Source organism: Boleophthalmus pectinirostris, unplaced genomic scaffold (genome assembly GCF_026225935.1).
Source record: "Boleophthalmus pectinirostris isolate CB_2022bp ecotype Guang Dong unplaced genomic scaffold, ASM2622593v1 HiC_scaffold_3, whole genome shotgun sequence".
NCBI classification, from domain to species: Eukaryota; Metazoa; Chordata; class Actinopteri; order Gobiiformes; family Gobiidae; genus Boleophthalmus; species Boleophthalmus pectinirostris.
The window spans coordinates 25853989-25868521 of NW_026571299.1; the positions used below are offsets into that span (position 1 = coordinate 25853989).

The following is a 14533-nucleotide window of genomic DNA, read 5'->3' on the forward strand; positions in this document are numbered from 1 at the left end:
AAACGCGCTTTACGGAAGTTTACTGTCAAAATAATTCTAATATGCTCGAGTTTTCTACCCACATTTCTTATAGACAATGCATGGTATAGTAAATATGTCAAGAATTATGAAAAATAGTTTATACATTTGTTGGTAAGTTCTCTGGTGCTGAACTACATAAGTTAAAAATAATCAAACATTTTTAATTTGAAATGTAACCCTACACTGCGTTTCCGGGTTGACTAAAAATATAAACAAAATCACATGCTAAAAAGCAGTATGCCTTTTCTCAATTCTGAAAGATTGAACAAATATACATTAATAGCATTTTTTGTGTATTATGGTTAAACACTCTTATGTTACACATATAATTTATTTGAATACATTATTATTTGAATAAATCATTATTATTAAAACGAATATGCACAAGGACTAAGCCAATAATGATATACAATATTTTTTTTATTATCAGGTCTTTAAATTGGAAATACCAGACCTAACTAGAAAGACCCATTCTCTTTCGTAAATAAATAACCAACAGTCAGACTTCATTTACATTTTGGGTTTATTAAAAAACACATTTCATCTTCCTCTTCTCTCACACATTTTGAAAAGAGTACCACTAAGACACGTTCACACAAACTTCACATCAATAACAGAATGATTCAATAACTGTATAAAGTCTTGAGATATGTGAAATAAAGCTCTTCGTATCTGACATATTGGACAGTCTCAGTGGAACGAGTAGTGTTTACAACTTGATACAGTAATGTGCAAAAGCTAAGAAAAAGAGTCCTGGTTTAGACCCTGGTCAGATCAAGTTCAGTCTTGGTTTGAGAATTAAATTAAAGCTGTACCACTAACTTTTCTGGTAGAGGGTCTGCACCTGCTTGGAGATGTTGATAATTTGCTTAGTATGTTTCACAGTTTCATTCACTTCATTGCCATGTTACAGGTCAGAGGTCACAGGTCTGTGGCGATATGAACCTGCGGCGCACACAGTAAGAATACATGTTTTTCAAGATAATTAGAGTAAAAAAGCACCTATAATTGAACAAATGCAAGGTAAATAGGTATAGATAAAAATGCCATACTGTGAAACATTCCAGGAAACACAATAACATCTCCATGGAGAAAAGCAGATGGCACATCTTTCACCAGAAAAGTTACACAGTGCACCTTTACAGAACAAACAAAAACACTGGCTTTTGCGCAGTACTGTATGCACAATAAAACATAATATTTTAAAGTCTGATATCACAGTTTCTCAGAGTGGACAATTATAAATGCTTGTTAGCTACAACTGCGTCCTGCCTAAGCCCCTCTGACTCAATTTGAATAAAAATAAATAATTTCATAATGACAGTAGTTTTACATCCATTAAACGCTCAATCCCGCCCAAATGTGCAAACTGCAAGAGGTTTAAAAAGGTAGCACTTTTCTGAGGACCATTATAATAAAAGAACTCAAGTGTTTTTCAATGGGCACTTCACCTTTACAGAGATGAGAGACTGATTAGAGATTCATTCATAACATTGTGCAACAGAGTGAAATATTGGATTTTAAAGCAACATTATGTAACCTTCAACAATAGGTTCACTTCCATAAGAGTTATACATTCCTATGGATAGTTCGTTTATGTTAGCAGTCATTTTCGCAACAGTCTAAATACTGTATAAAATTTCTTCAGTTATTTAAAGGTCCCATATTACGCACAATTGACTCTTGTGAGCTTTTAGCCATATTAGAATATTGTTACCTCCTCAAAAACATACCTGGAGTTGTGTTTTGTTTCATTCACACGAGTATGAGTAAATCCTGCATTATTAGTCTGTCCACATCACCAAAAATCAAAATGCTCTTTTTTACCGTGTGATGTTTGTTTTGTAGTTTTCATGTTCACAGCTCATTTTACCTTTTGTTCAGTAGAGTTTGACAGGGCAGAAATGATCTAAATGATTTTAGTGAAGGTGTATGGAATTTAAAAACACAATGGAGTGCTTCCTGTAGTACCACATGACATCACAAGATGGACCAGAGTGTTTTCACTTTGAGAGAAGAACACAGCTTAAATATGCAAGGGTTGGTGTGTTAATCATAATTTTGCTACAGCATTTTCAACAATGGGTAAAAGTTACATAATGTTGCTTTAATGTGGATTAGTACAGTGAATGATTAAAACACATGATAATTTAAAGGGATATTCTGGTCTCTACCCCTTTGGTCGACAATTCTAAACCTTACATCTCCCAAACTGAGTGTAAAGGAGCTGTACCTGAATTTTACAGTTTTCAAGCTTTGTTCATTTTAAACTTATCGGTCCAAACTCTACGGACGCATTCCTTACACGCCAATTCTTCACTGTAATGTGTTTCTTACAACTTTCAGGGGGCTAGCATAGTCTAAGCGTAGTCACGGTAACACTAACAAGAAATAGCCTGCTACTCCTGTGACAGATAAACTACTTTATAATTAAAGACGCTGCACCTGATTTTTACTGCCTCAAAACGTGAAAAACAGAACTTTAAACAGCTTGCAGTATTCCTCACTAATCTTATGCATTAAGGGCATCATAATAATTCACCATGATGACTTTATAAGTGCTTTTCACGACTTTCAGATCAGAGTTTTGTTGCTACAGTAAAGGTAACAACTAGCATGTTAACTGTACACTCCCTGATTCTCTGAGTATAAAACTCTTTGTAATTAGATCTAGACAGTACAAAGTGGACTGATTTTGACCTCTAGAGTTTCTTATACAATATATCTGTACTGGGAAAGAGACACATTCTGCTGAAGTACATGGGGAAAAAATCAGGTACAGGCCCTTTAAATGTAGACAGAGCTTTGTATCTAAGAGCTGCTTTTACATTATACTATGGAGGTAAAACTGATTTTGCAATACGACATGAAAAAAAAAATAAAAATCAAGTACAGCCCCTTTAAGTGAGTTTAAATGTGTATGTTTTGCATTTAGCTCAAAAATGCATTAATTCATGCTTTGAATTCCAGCTGCAACTGAAACTATAATTTAGTCCTGGGCCATTTTTAACACTTTTCCATTCACTCACAATGTTTTAAGACACGTTTCAACACTGCAGAAGTCTCTTAAAATTCCCCACAAGTTTTTTTTTTCTGTCCTTGAAACAGAAATCTTACTTCTTGGGTCTTGGGAGTGCTCTTGAAGTCATTGTTTTTGTCGATAAAAGGCTGTTTTTCCTTCAGTAGAACCACACAGATGCACGACAAATCAACACGGAAAATAAAGGCGGCGGAATGATTACAATTTAGTCCCGAAAAGAATAAGTATTAATACAACCACGATGACAAACAGAATCAAAATAACCAACATCTTCCTGTTCTTTTTCTGATACTGCTCGGCCTGAAAGAGATCAAAAGGTTACATAATATTTGGTTATTGAACTCTTGATTAAAGGTACACTGTGTAACTTTTTGGTGGAGGATGCACAACATTCTTGTCTTCATAGAGATGTTACTATTTTGCAAGAAATATTCCACAGCACTGCCTTCAGAGTACTTATGATCAATAAAAAGATCTGTAATTTAATAAATACAAGATGGATAGGTTTAATTAACCAGGCTTACACCAGACTGATGTGTGCAACACTAAACTGAGTTGTACACATTGTACCCTATTGGCCGTACAGGCCCTATTCCACCAGAGAAAGCATTCAAAGATGGATTCTCATGAGTTTGTGAACTCAAAAATACTGCAAATTCATCCTGCTGCTCAAGGTTAATGTTAAATGCCATACTCTGAAATGTTCCAGACAAAGCAACATCTTCACAGACCAGAAAAGTTACACAGTGCACCTTTACATTTTCAGTGAAGTAAAAAATTTGCAGTGTTAAAAAAGTGACTCGTTGCTTACCTTTTGTAACTGTTTTAAACCGTCTTCTGTTTTAACACAAGCTTGTTCCACATTAAAGTCGATTCTGTCGAGAACTGTTCCCTATAACAGAGAAATATACAACATATTTTTCATCAATTATTTGTCTAATTCTTTAAGAAGACATATTATGATGGATGAACATTTATGACCCTCAAGTGGGCTTCTCTTTTGCCCACTGGAGATTTTTTTGGGAGGGAATTTTCTTTGCAGAGAAGAAGGGTCTAAACCGGTCTAAACTTTCTATGCTCTACAAAAATGACTTTAATATAACTTTTATCTGCTTGTCCGTACCTGCTCCACCACCATCGTTGCCAGGTCCCTGAAGATCTCGTTCAGATCTGAGATGGACTGCACGATGTTCCTGATCTCCCTCTCTCTCTCCTGCACCATCACTGAGTTCTGCTCCACCAACATTAGCTGGTCCTCTGTGAAGCCCTGAAGAGGAGGAGAGACATGTCACGAGACGCAAGAGATGCCAAAACAAGCACTTATCAGATTTAAGCAAACAAAAGAGACAGAGCAAAGTATGTAAACGCCTAAAACGTAATATGATTCTCTGCAGCAACTCAAGAGCTTTTCTTCTGAATTGAGTCTATACACCCAAATAAAAAATGTAAATAAGGCATTTTTATCTATATTTCTCTCACAATTTTTGATTTTATAAAGTTGCGAACACACAAAGAGGAATAGTTGTCGGGCTATGTGAATCAAAGTAAATGAAAGATTTTACCCTTGTTTGGTCATGCCGTCAAAAATAATGAAATAAATTGCAAATTAGTAATAATATTAACCCCTTGTGGCAGTATATTGAACTTCCTGTGTGATGTTTGCATGCATTTAAAACATTTAAATTCAGATTTTTCAGCAATGTTCTACATTTCTACCCATTTCCTCTATTGTAGGTTATGACACTCACTCTGTCGTAAATGGCTAAATCCTCGTCTTCCTCCATTAAAGGCCCCGAGTCAAAAAAGTGCTTTGATCTCTCCTCTCGGTTCTTCATTCCTGTGAAAAAGATGAAAAACAAGACGAAAACACAACATTAGAGATGTTACAATTCACGGGTTAATAAAAGTTAGAACAGTTGCCACAGCAATTAACAAATTAAAACTAAATATTAAAGCCACCTGCGGCCCTAGCCCTGGCACACTAGCCCCTCCCAGGCAACTGCCCAGCATTTATTGTCCCTTGCTGACAGCTCCCCATGACATGTCTATGGTAGGGGGTGCTTCAGTGTACACTTGTCATATTCTTTCTAGTGTATTATATTCAGGCCGAAATCACACATTGTTGATTCAAATTTCAGCCCAATCGGACTATGCATGTGCGTGTACGATTTCTAAAATATTTTTTGGAGAGTCTTTGCACTCCGGCTGGCCAACTGTGGAAAATGCCCCATGTTCATAATACTTTTTTTTGCTTGTAGTCATGCTTTTGCTCTTAGTCATGCATAGAATTTAATCCCCAAATATGGTACAAATCTAATAATGCTGAAGTTTCATTTCTATAGTAGGGGGCGCTATAGTGTACACTATACAAATTTCAGCACGATCTGACTGAGCATTGTGCATGTAGGATTTATTTATTATTATTTATTATTTTATTTGGGGGGAGACAGCTTCATAGTCCATTACATTCAGGCCAGGATCACGCAATTGTAATTTGCATTTAAGATATCTAGACCAACGCCTGTAGCTGTGAGAAGTCATCAAAGAAACAGGAAATGAATGTGTTTTTCGCCGGTGTGCTACAGGCAAACTGTAAGGAATATCCCAAAAAACTGATCATTTTTGAGAACCTATGTCTTTGGACTAAAAACCTCGAACTAGTGCCCAATATTGGTGAATTTTTGCTCCATTATGGCCAACTTTTGTGTTCATTAACATCATACTATATAGATCTCTACAGTTCTCAACTCTGAAATCATTGGATTCTTGTTTTGATTTATCAGTTTATAATTCAATCTTCTCTAAAATGTTAATACTCCTGGAATTGTTTATGCTGAACAGAATCCTACTTTTTAAATATATATTGAAAATTTAATAGCATTACTCAAAAAAAAAAAAAAAAAAAAAAATTTAAATGTATTCCTACTTATAATAATGAGTATGCATTTGACTCAAGTACTTTTGAGGTATCCGGACTGCGTGTGCCTGAAGTTGGTGGACAGGTCCTGTAGACTCTGGGCCAGTGAAGACACCACGTTTCGGAGCAGCCTCTCCTCCTGCTCTGTGCAGTGACCACAGCGCGTCTGCAGACCTGTGACCGCACGCTGGCATCGGTGAAACATCTGCAAAGGACATGAGAGAACAACAAGAGATTTTACTTTTCTTTATCCTAACTCACAACGTCTTGCCATATAGTCCTGACCCTGGGCTTTAATTAAAGAAAAGTACCTTGTTTGCCTCCAACTCAACATAATATGATTGTTTTCCAAAAAGTGTTTGTCTGCAGTTTGAATGTTCATACACCTTAACTAATAGCATTGACCGTAAATATGTATCATAGGTTTACACCGAGTACAAGTCCAATGGCACATTAAGAAGAAAAAAAAAAATCTATGCATGTCGTAATTACACAAAATGGTCAACCTAAGGAAAATACATTTTTTATAAAAACATGATGTTAACTATGTTTTAGTGACATGGGTAATCAGTCTAAACTGCATGTCACATATGCACTTTAAGGCATCTAAAATATGAAAAGTCCTTCCCTGTACTGTACCTGTGTGATCTCCTGAGTGGTGATCTCCTGTGTGGTGATCTCCTGTGTGCACTGACCGCTGCGTTCCAAATAGGAAGTTAGCAGGTGCTTCTGGCTCCTTCTGACCCTTGCTCTCATTGAATTATATTGGAATATTGTCACCCCTCTCTGTAACAGCTTCTGTGAACCTTGTCATTTTAGTCTTAAAATGCCCGCTCCACATGATTCTGGTGTTTTTATTTTGCCATTTTGTCCGTTAACGTTGGAGCTGGGCTCCGGATTCTCTCCTGTAACCACTAGCATTGCAAGCTTAATTTGACTGGAGCCGAATGTTATGGGTGACATGACTCTTGCTTAATCCACTTCTTTATACAGTCTGTGGATGATCACCTGTATGGTCATCTCTTGTGTGGTGATCTTCTCTGTGATGTTCTGTTCCTGTGTGATGTTCTGTACCTGTGTGATCTCCTGTGTGGTGATTCTCGATGGCGTGCTCCTCTTCACTGCTGTCGTCCAGAGTCGGTCGGTTCATGTGTTTGTCGTGAAGCACCGCCAGCTCCTTCATCTTCTGACGCACACGCGAGATCTCGTACTGGATCTGGGCACAAAAAATACATGGACTTCAACCTTCTGTTATATGTGACATTTTGAGGACTTTTCCTTATTCAAATTACATAATATTGTTTGAAATTGTTACGGCAAAGGTCTTACTATTTTATAATTCTGAAACCCATGGATATAGGCAAATAAATACATTAAAGAAGCGTGGTCATGATGCTAAAATGTCAAACTCAAAGTTTTTGCCTGTGAATGCAACATATTTATTATATTACAACAAATCAGCAACTGCTATTAAGGTGTTTTTGTAAATTCAGGACATAATGGATAACTTTTGTTTACTAAATATACAAAATATTAAAATTACCATCAATTATAAAATAAACAGAATGCAACAAAACAAAAACACATTTATTTATTTCACCTCATCAACACCGTCTATCCATTTAGGTGGGAGTTTCTTTGTGACTCCGATGGCTGCTTCAGGGTCCAGACTGATCCCAGACACCAGGGCCATTCTATCATCTGCCAACTTCAAACACACAAAAGGAAAAAGTTCACATTATTTTAGTTTCATTTGTTTGGGCATGAAAAGTCTAGAGCAGTTCTGCAGGAAGGAGAGACCAGTACCTCATCAAGCTCCTAATTTGATTGGCAGATCCAGTCCAAAGATCAGGAAAGAGAAGAGAGAGGGGAAAAAGAAAGAACGGAGAATGAGCTTCAGAAATCATTTCATACACAGACAAAGAAGAAACAAACTACAAGAGAAATGTACTAAATCCATCCAGTTTAATTTGGGAAATACTGAATTGACTTGTAACCAGTTATTAGGGCTGCAACACACAGTTTAAAGATGTACTATCTAACTTTTCAATAGGAGGGTCAGCACCTTCTTGTTTCTATGGTGATGTTATTGCTTTGCCTCCGAGTGCTTCACAGAATGGCATTAAACTTATCTCCATACAGACAAGCAGGTGACTCCACCAGGACCAATTTACAAGTCAGATCTGTGGAGAAGCGACCTCGCTCACGGTAAAAAGGCAGTTTTTTTAAAGGTAATTTTTAAGCAATGTAATAGTGATTGAATAAATGCAAGATAGATAGGTTTAATTCCATACTGTGGAACATTCCAGACAAAGCAATAACATCTCCATAGAGTGGTGAACCCCCTACTAGAAAAGTTACATAATTAAATAATTGTGATAGATGTATACTCCAAAGCTTTGTTTCATATACTCTGGGTACATCATCTGGACTTTCACTACCAGTTGAAAAGTTTGGACACACCATCTCATTCAATGTTTTTTTTTTTATATGTTTACTACTACTGCTACTACTATGACCTTTGCTTTGTTAAAAATATTTATTTAGTTATTTAACTTTTTTCTTTACTAAATAATTACTTTACTAAATTACTAAATAATAACTGAAAGACATATACACCACCTGTCTCACCCACAAAGCAATCACAATGTGAGTGACATAAGTCACCCTGCACACAATCTATTCAGCCTCCTGCTCTTAGGGGGAGATACAGGACACCACCAGACTCACTAACAGCTTCATCCACCAGGCTGTTAGGATACTGAACTCTCTCTCCCCTCTATAACCACCAGGCTGTTAGGATGCTGAACTCTCTCTCCTCTCTATAACCACCAGGCTGCCATTAAGCTAAGATTCTACATCTCCCCAAAGAACACTTGGACACAGACCCCGCCCTGACTCCCCCAAAAAGACTGCCTTGTGCCTTGCATTGCTATTACATACATATTATTTATTTCTATGCATGGGAGTGAGAAACACAATTTTGATTCTTTATATGTTTTTTGTATGAAGAATTGACAATAAACTTTTTGAACTTTTGAACTTGAATAATTTGATGCATAATGCTTCATATACTTGCTGTCTTCCAAATGAGTTTAAAATGCAGAACATGGTAAGAAAAAGAAAGAAAAAACACTGGATGAGAAGGTGTGTCCAAACTTGACTGGTTGATCTCTAATACAAATATTGAATTATTTGGTGCAGCCTTAACAATCCTGCAATAGAAAGAAATACAGCATTCAGAAACTGTGAAAGTAGTAACTAACCACATACTGTATGATGTTTGATAACAGGAGTGCCCCAATGCTAAACCATATAGCCATTAAAGCTGAGGGCTGACACAAGAACAAACACAGCTGACGGTTTCACAAAAGACCACATCACACAGGAGCATGAGCTAATGCTAATGCTATCCTCTGGTGAAAGAACAGTGGTAATATAATGGAGAATGAATGTGGAACAGGGCACAGATGGTAAACAGGGCCTGAGGGAAATTCTAAAATGAGACAGCATTTTTGTGAGGTGGATTTTCTTTAAAATAGCAAAACAACTGACATCAAACTTGCAATGTTGTGAAATGAAATAGAAACGAAAATAAATGCATGCTCACAAATGGATCTTCTAATCTTACAATGATGTTTTGAGAAAAGCAAAAGAAGCAAAGAAAGAAATCTACCTCAAAACCTATATATTCAACTGCAAAATTCAATATTATTTTTTTCTGTTTGTATCTCTACTGCATTCACTAAAAAGAAACAGTACTGCAATAACTTTACACTGGGTACCTATTGGTTTGCTCTCAAAATAATGTCAGAAATGCACTTTGAGTTTGCACTAAACAATACAACTACAAGTTCTACAATTAAAGGGCCCGTATTAGGCTATATTCTGACGTATATTCTATGTTTTAATGTTGTTTTCTCGTCACAAACAGACCTGGAGTTGTGCTTTGTTCCATTCACACATGTTTAACACACAAACCCTGCATATTCTTCTCTCAAACTGAAAACACTCTTTTCCACATTGTGATGTCATGTGGTAGTACAGGAAGCACTTCACTGTGTTTTTAAATTCCATACACCTTCACTAGAATCATTTGAATAATTTGCAGCCCTGGAATTGCCAATCTGTACTGATCTAAAGGTAAAAGGAGCTGTTAACTTGAAAACAACCGCTTCATGACATCACAAGGTGGAACAGAGCTTTTTTGAACTTTGGAGATGTAGACAGATTAATAAAAAAAGGTTTACTCAAACATGTGTGAATGAAACAAAACACAACTCCAGGTCTGTTTTTGAGAAGGCAACAACATTATAACATGACTTAAAGTTCACAAGAGTCAATTTTGTGTAATGTAGGAACTTTAAAAGCAAATGTGGTCCCCAGAATTTCACAGACTGCTTTTGCAAAGTATTTACACCAGATGCCTTTCCTGATGACTCGTTTTAGTTTCACTCTCTCGGGATGCATTCACACATGTCCTGGTTTGGTCCTGATCTAGTCCAGGTTTCATCCAATATAAAATGTTAAATCACAAGTTGCTTGAAGATATTTTAATAATTACTGATAACAACACAAATACATATACTGTCTATAAACTATTCACACTTAATCTATAATAACTAGAGTGAAGTCAGATCTTTAACCAGGACAAAAAGGGGCGGTGTGCAAGAATGTGACCTGCGTAGCTTCATTCGCTTCATTGAAAAATAAATCCCCGTTTAGTCTTATGTCACATGAATCCACTCATCTGTGAAAAACTGTGAACGCCTCCCTCCCTCTGTCCCTCTCACTTTCCCTCTCACTCAAGGGGCTGTGGAAGACTCTGTACAAGAACATGGACTAGGCCTGATATGACAAAAAATGTCAACATTTTATTTGATTTTAATTTATCTTATTAAAACACATACAGTGATCTCTCAATATTAATTTCCTCAACATAAACAAACTTTTATTGTCAACATAAAAATTGTCAAATTTCTTCCTCCAAAGTATGAACTTTTACTGACTATTCTGTTTTCCTTTGTGTTGTTGATATTTTGCTGATAGTTGTGTGTTTGGCATCACCATTTGTAAAGGCATTAAGAGGTTTCACTTCAGCCTAAACCCCTTCAGCCATAATTTTTTTAGATGGTTATTGGTATCAAGTGCTATCAAGTTAATGAATGAATGAAGGAAATACTAATTAATAACTACTGCTGCTACTGCTACTGCTTTACTTACTTTACAGTAACAGTAGCAGTAGGATTGGCTATAGACCTCTTGATTAAAAAGCTCAAGCCACAATCATTAACGATCAACAAAGAGTGAATCTGGTCTAAAATGTAATGAATTGCACTACCCTCAAATGGACTGCCATTTGCACTTGATAAAATGTGTTTTACTAAATCCCTACAAACTACACGTTGCTGTAACAGACACACTGTTTTATTATGTAAATGTGCTGTCCATGTCTTATTATGTGTAGACAAATGATAATTTTATTAGTATAACTTGCTATAACTGCAAGTGTTGATACATGGTGCAGCTCTTGTACTGGGTTGCATATAAAACAAAGAAATTTAATTCTCAGTTACTGTTTTAGTGTGTCTACCGAGGTCAGACCAGGTCTTCCTCAAAAAATAGATGTAATCTCAAGGGACTTCCTGGCACAATAAAAGGTTAAATAAAAGGTTAAATAAAAGTCTATTACACTTTTGAAATGTGAGTAACTAACAACGATGACTAAAGGTGCTATTATTTTAAATAGTTCATGTATTACACAGATAAGACCATTTCCTCAGGCTAATTACAACTGACAAGCTAAATTAAGCTGCCTTAGTAAATGACCGTCACTTCAATTGATTTCAACACAACATTTAGAAGGGCGTTTGTGAGGCAAGAATGGTACACAAAAAGCAACTTCTAATGGCAACTTAAACAATGCATCCTCTTATCTCACAGCAATCTGTCTAAGTCAACAATATTAACTAAATATTCTAATAAGTCAATAGTATTTTTGCATCTTTGCATTTCACAAATATTCATTATACTGAAAAAAACAAATAAAACGTTATACCTATTCCATAACTTCAGAAACAGATAAGCATCCAAAAATGATATCAAAGTACACCATCCCAATTATCAATTACCAATCTCCATGTATAAGTTTAAATGGTGAAGTGAGGTGCAGAGTAAATGACATCTCCTTCAGATCCAAAGCAGCACTGGATCCTTGAGTGTCATCTTACCCAGAACAAAAAAGGAGGGGGAACAACAGGCTAAAAACACAACTAAAACTTAATAACAAATCTACAACATCATGTGATTGTAGCTAAAACAAAAGTCATGTGACTGCCTACATCAGTGGTTCTCAAACTGCAGTACTACATTCGTTTTCAGGCTATAGTTTGGACCTGGGTTAGTACTGGTTTAGTCTGGGCATTACTTAGGCCCAGTTTAGTCCTAGATTAGTACAGATTTATAGTTAGTTTAGTCATGTTTGGTCTGTCATACTGGCTTTAGACTTGGTTTGGTTCTGGTCAAGACCTGTTTTAGTCCTGTCTTAGACTGGCTTTACTTCTTTTGTACTGGTTTAGTTCTGGTATGGTCTTTGTTAACGCCTAGATAAGAAGCCCACTAGTTTAGTCCTAGTTTTGTAAGGTCCTGTTTTATAAATTTTGACCTACTTGACTCTTTGTTTGGTCTTCTTGTTTTTAGACTTGGCTTAGGTCTCACCAAGACCTGGTTTAGTCCTGGCTTAGACTGGTTTACTCCTAGTTTTGTACGGTTTAGTCCTGGTATGGTCTTTGTTAATGCCTAGATAAGAAGCCCACTAGTTTAGTCCTAGTTTTGTTCTGTTAGACCGGGTTTTGACCTGGTTTAGACTCAGTTTAATCCAAGTACAGTATGGATTTAGAGCTAGTTTAGTCCTGGTATGGTCCTACTTGTTGAGTGAAGACCTAATTAAATAGGCTACGGCTTTAGTACCTTTTAGACCTGATCAGTATCTATTATAGTCCTGGTCTACTCACACTCCAGTCCCAATTAGAATCTTATCTAGTTAGTTCTGGTAGTCCTGTTCAAGCCCTACAGCTCAGATGTAATCATGTTCATCTTAGTCCCGACTCCCTGAGCCCTTAGACCTGCATAAATTAGTTCTTGATTATATCTGTATAGAAATCGAAATATTTCGCATATGTCATTTCATGCATATAAGTTTGAGAATCACTGTTGTTTCTAAAACACCACACAGAATAAAATGTCAAACGATGCAGACCAGCACTCACCGCAGCATTGCTACGTGTACTCAGACGAGGCTCGTATGTACTCACTTGCTCTGCCAAAATCTGCCGGTTTTGGATAGCATTGTTCCGCATTAACAAGAAGGCATCGGTCAGACGCCTCGTAGCCATGATTGCCTAAGTTTTTGTATTTAATTTACTGCCAAAACAAGGCGATGATTAGCGAATTATGTCCAAGGCGACTCCTAGCCTATCACACCGCTAGGCTAAGGTTTAGTTAGCTCTGACGGCGAGTAATTAGGATGAAAAAAGCGACAGTACGCCTAGAATAAAGATCACACGACTTGATCCCGTTCATCTGTCAAATATATGGACATGGCATTCATAAAAATAATCAGACGATGTATTTATCGGAGTAAATATGGTACAATTTGGGATTTGACTGGACGCGTTATTCCAAGGCGAGCTGCGGAAATGAAGGTGGAACGTAAACACCGACGTCACCGTGCGTAAAGCGACGTAAAGTGGTCTTTCTTCTTCTTCAAGTGCCTTTGCAACATCTGCTGGACGAAGGATCAAGGTGCCCATGGTATACTTATTTTTTCGTCTAAATAATGTTAGTCAAAGTTTTTTTTTTTAAATAAATAAAAGATGAATTTGACTCATGTAAGAATAAGAAAGAAGTAAGAAGCCTCTGAACGCTACTTTGCTCTTTTAGACAACTTGTTACTAGTACAGCACATGCTCAAGAGACTGCATGGTACTAATTGTGTTTTAATGATAAGTGCAATAACCCTCCTTTTAAATACATTCATGACATCTGCTTTTTTTTTTTTAAATATATATTTATTTGTTGCATATTTTGTGAAATCCAACACTTAAAGCCACAGTATGTAGCTTTTAATAAAGAAAGGCTAAATAGGTTAAATAAACGCTTTTTTTTTTTTTTTTTTTTTTTTTTTTTTTTTGCCTGTGTTTATTTCACAGAAAAATGTAGAAAAACATGCATCCTTACTGTGTAGGCTTGCATCTCTACAAACCTGTAGGGGTCAAGCTTGTTTCGGGAATGTTTCGAAATGTAGTGCCTTTGGTTATAATATTCCACAGTATGACATAAAACGTATCCATCTCCGTGGATACTGTTCTGAAGTATGATTTTAACTGTCCATAGAATCAGGCAGGTGATATATCGCCTTCAGAAATTTACTATGCCCAGAATAATTTAGGAGTAGATAATCCAATAATTATTAAGGGCACAGTTAAACTATCTGAAATCAAGATGTTTTTTTTCCCTCTCCTTTTTCTTGTAAATTGTCTCTGTTCTCTTTACTT

At 36.4% G+C, this 14533-nt stretch overlaps 1 protein-coding gene across 1 annotated transcript; it reads right to left on the minus strand.

The window, feature by feature from the left end:
* Nucleotides 1-526: 526 nt before the first annotated feature.
* Nucleotides 527-13688, minus strand: stx16 (syntaxin 16). The gene is given in 10 exon segments (XM_020937009.2): nucleotides 527-3361; nucleotides 3873-3953; nucleotides 4185-4328; nucleotides 4810-4898; nucleotides 6021-6183; nucleotides 7053-7076; nucleotides 7078-7194; nucleotides 7579-7686; nucleotides 7785-7796; nucleotides 13247-13688. Coding segments are annotated over 10 exon segments (966 nt in total). The 5' UTR covers nucleotides 13373-13688; the 3' UTR covers nucleotides 527-3259.
* Nucleotides 13689-14533: the final 845 nt, after the last annotated feature.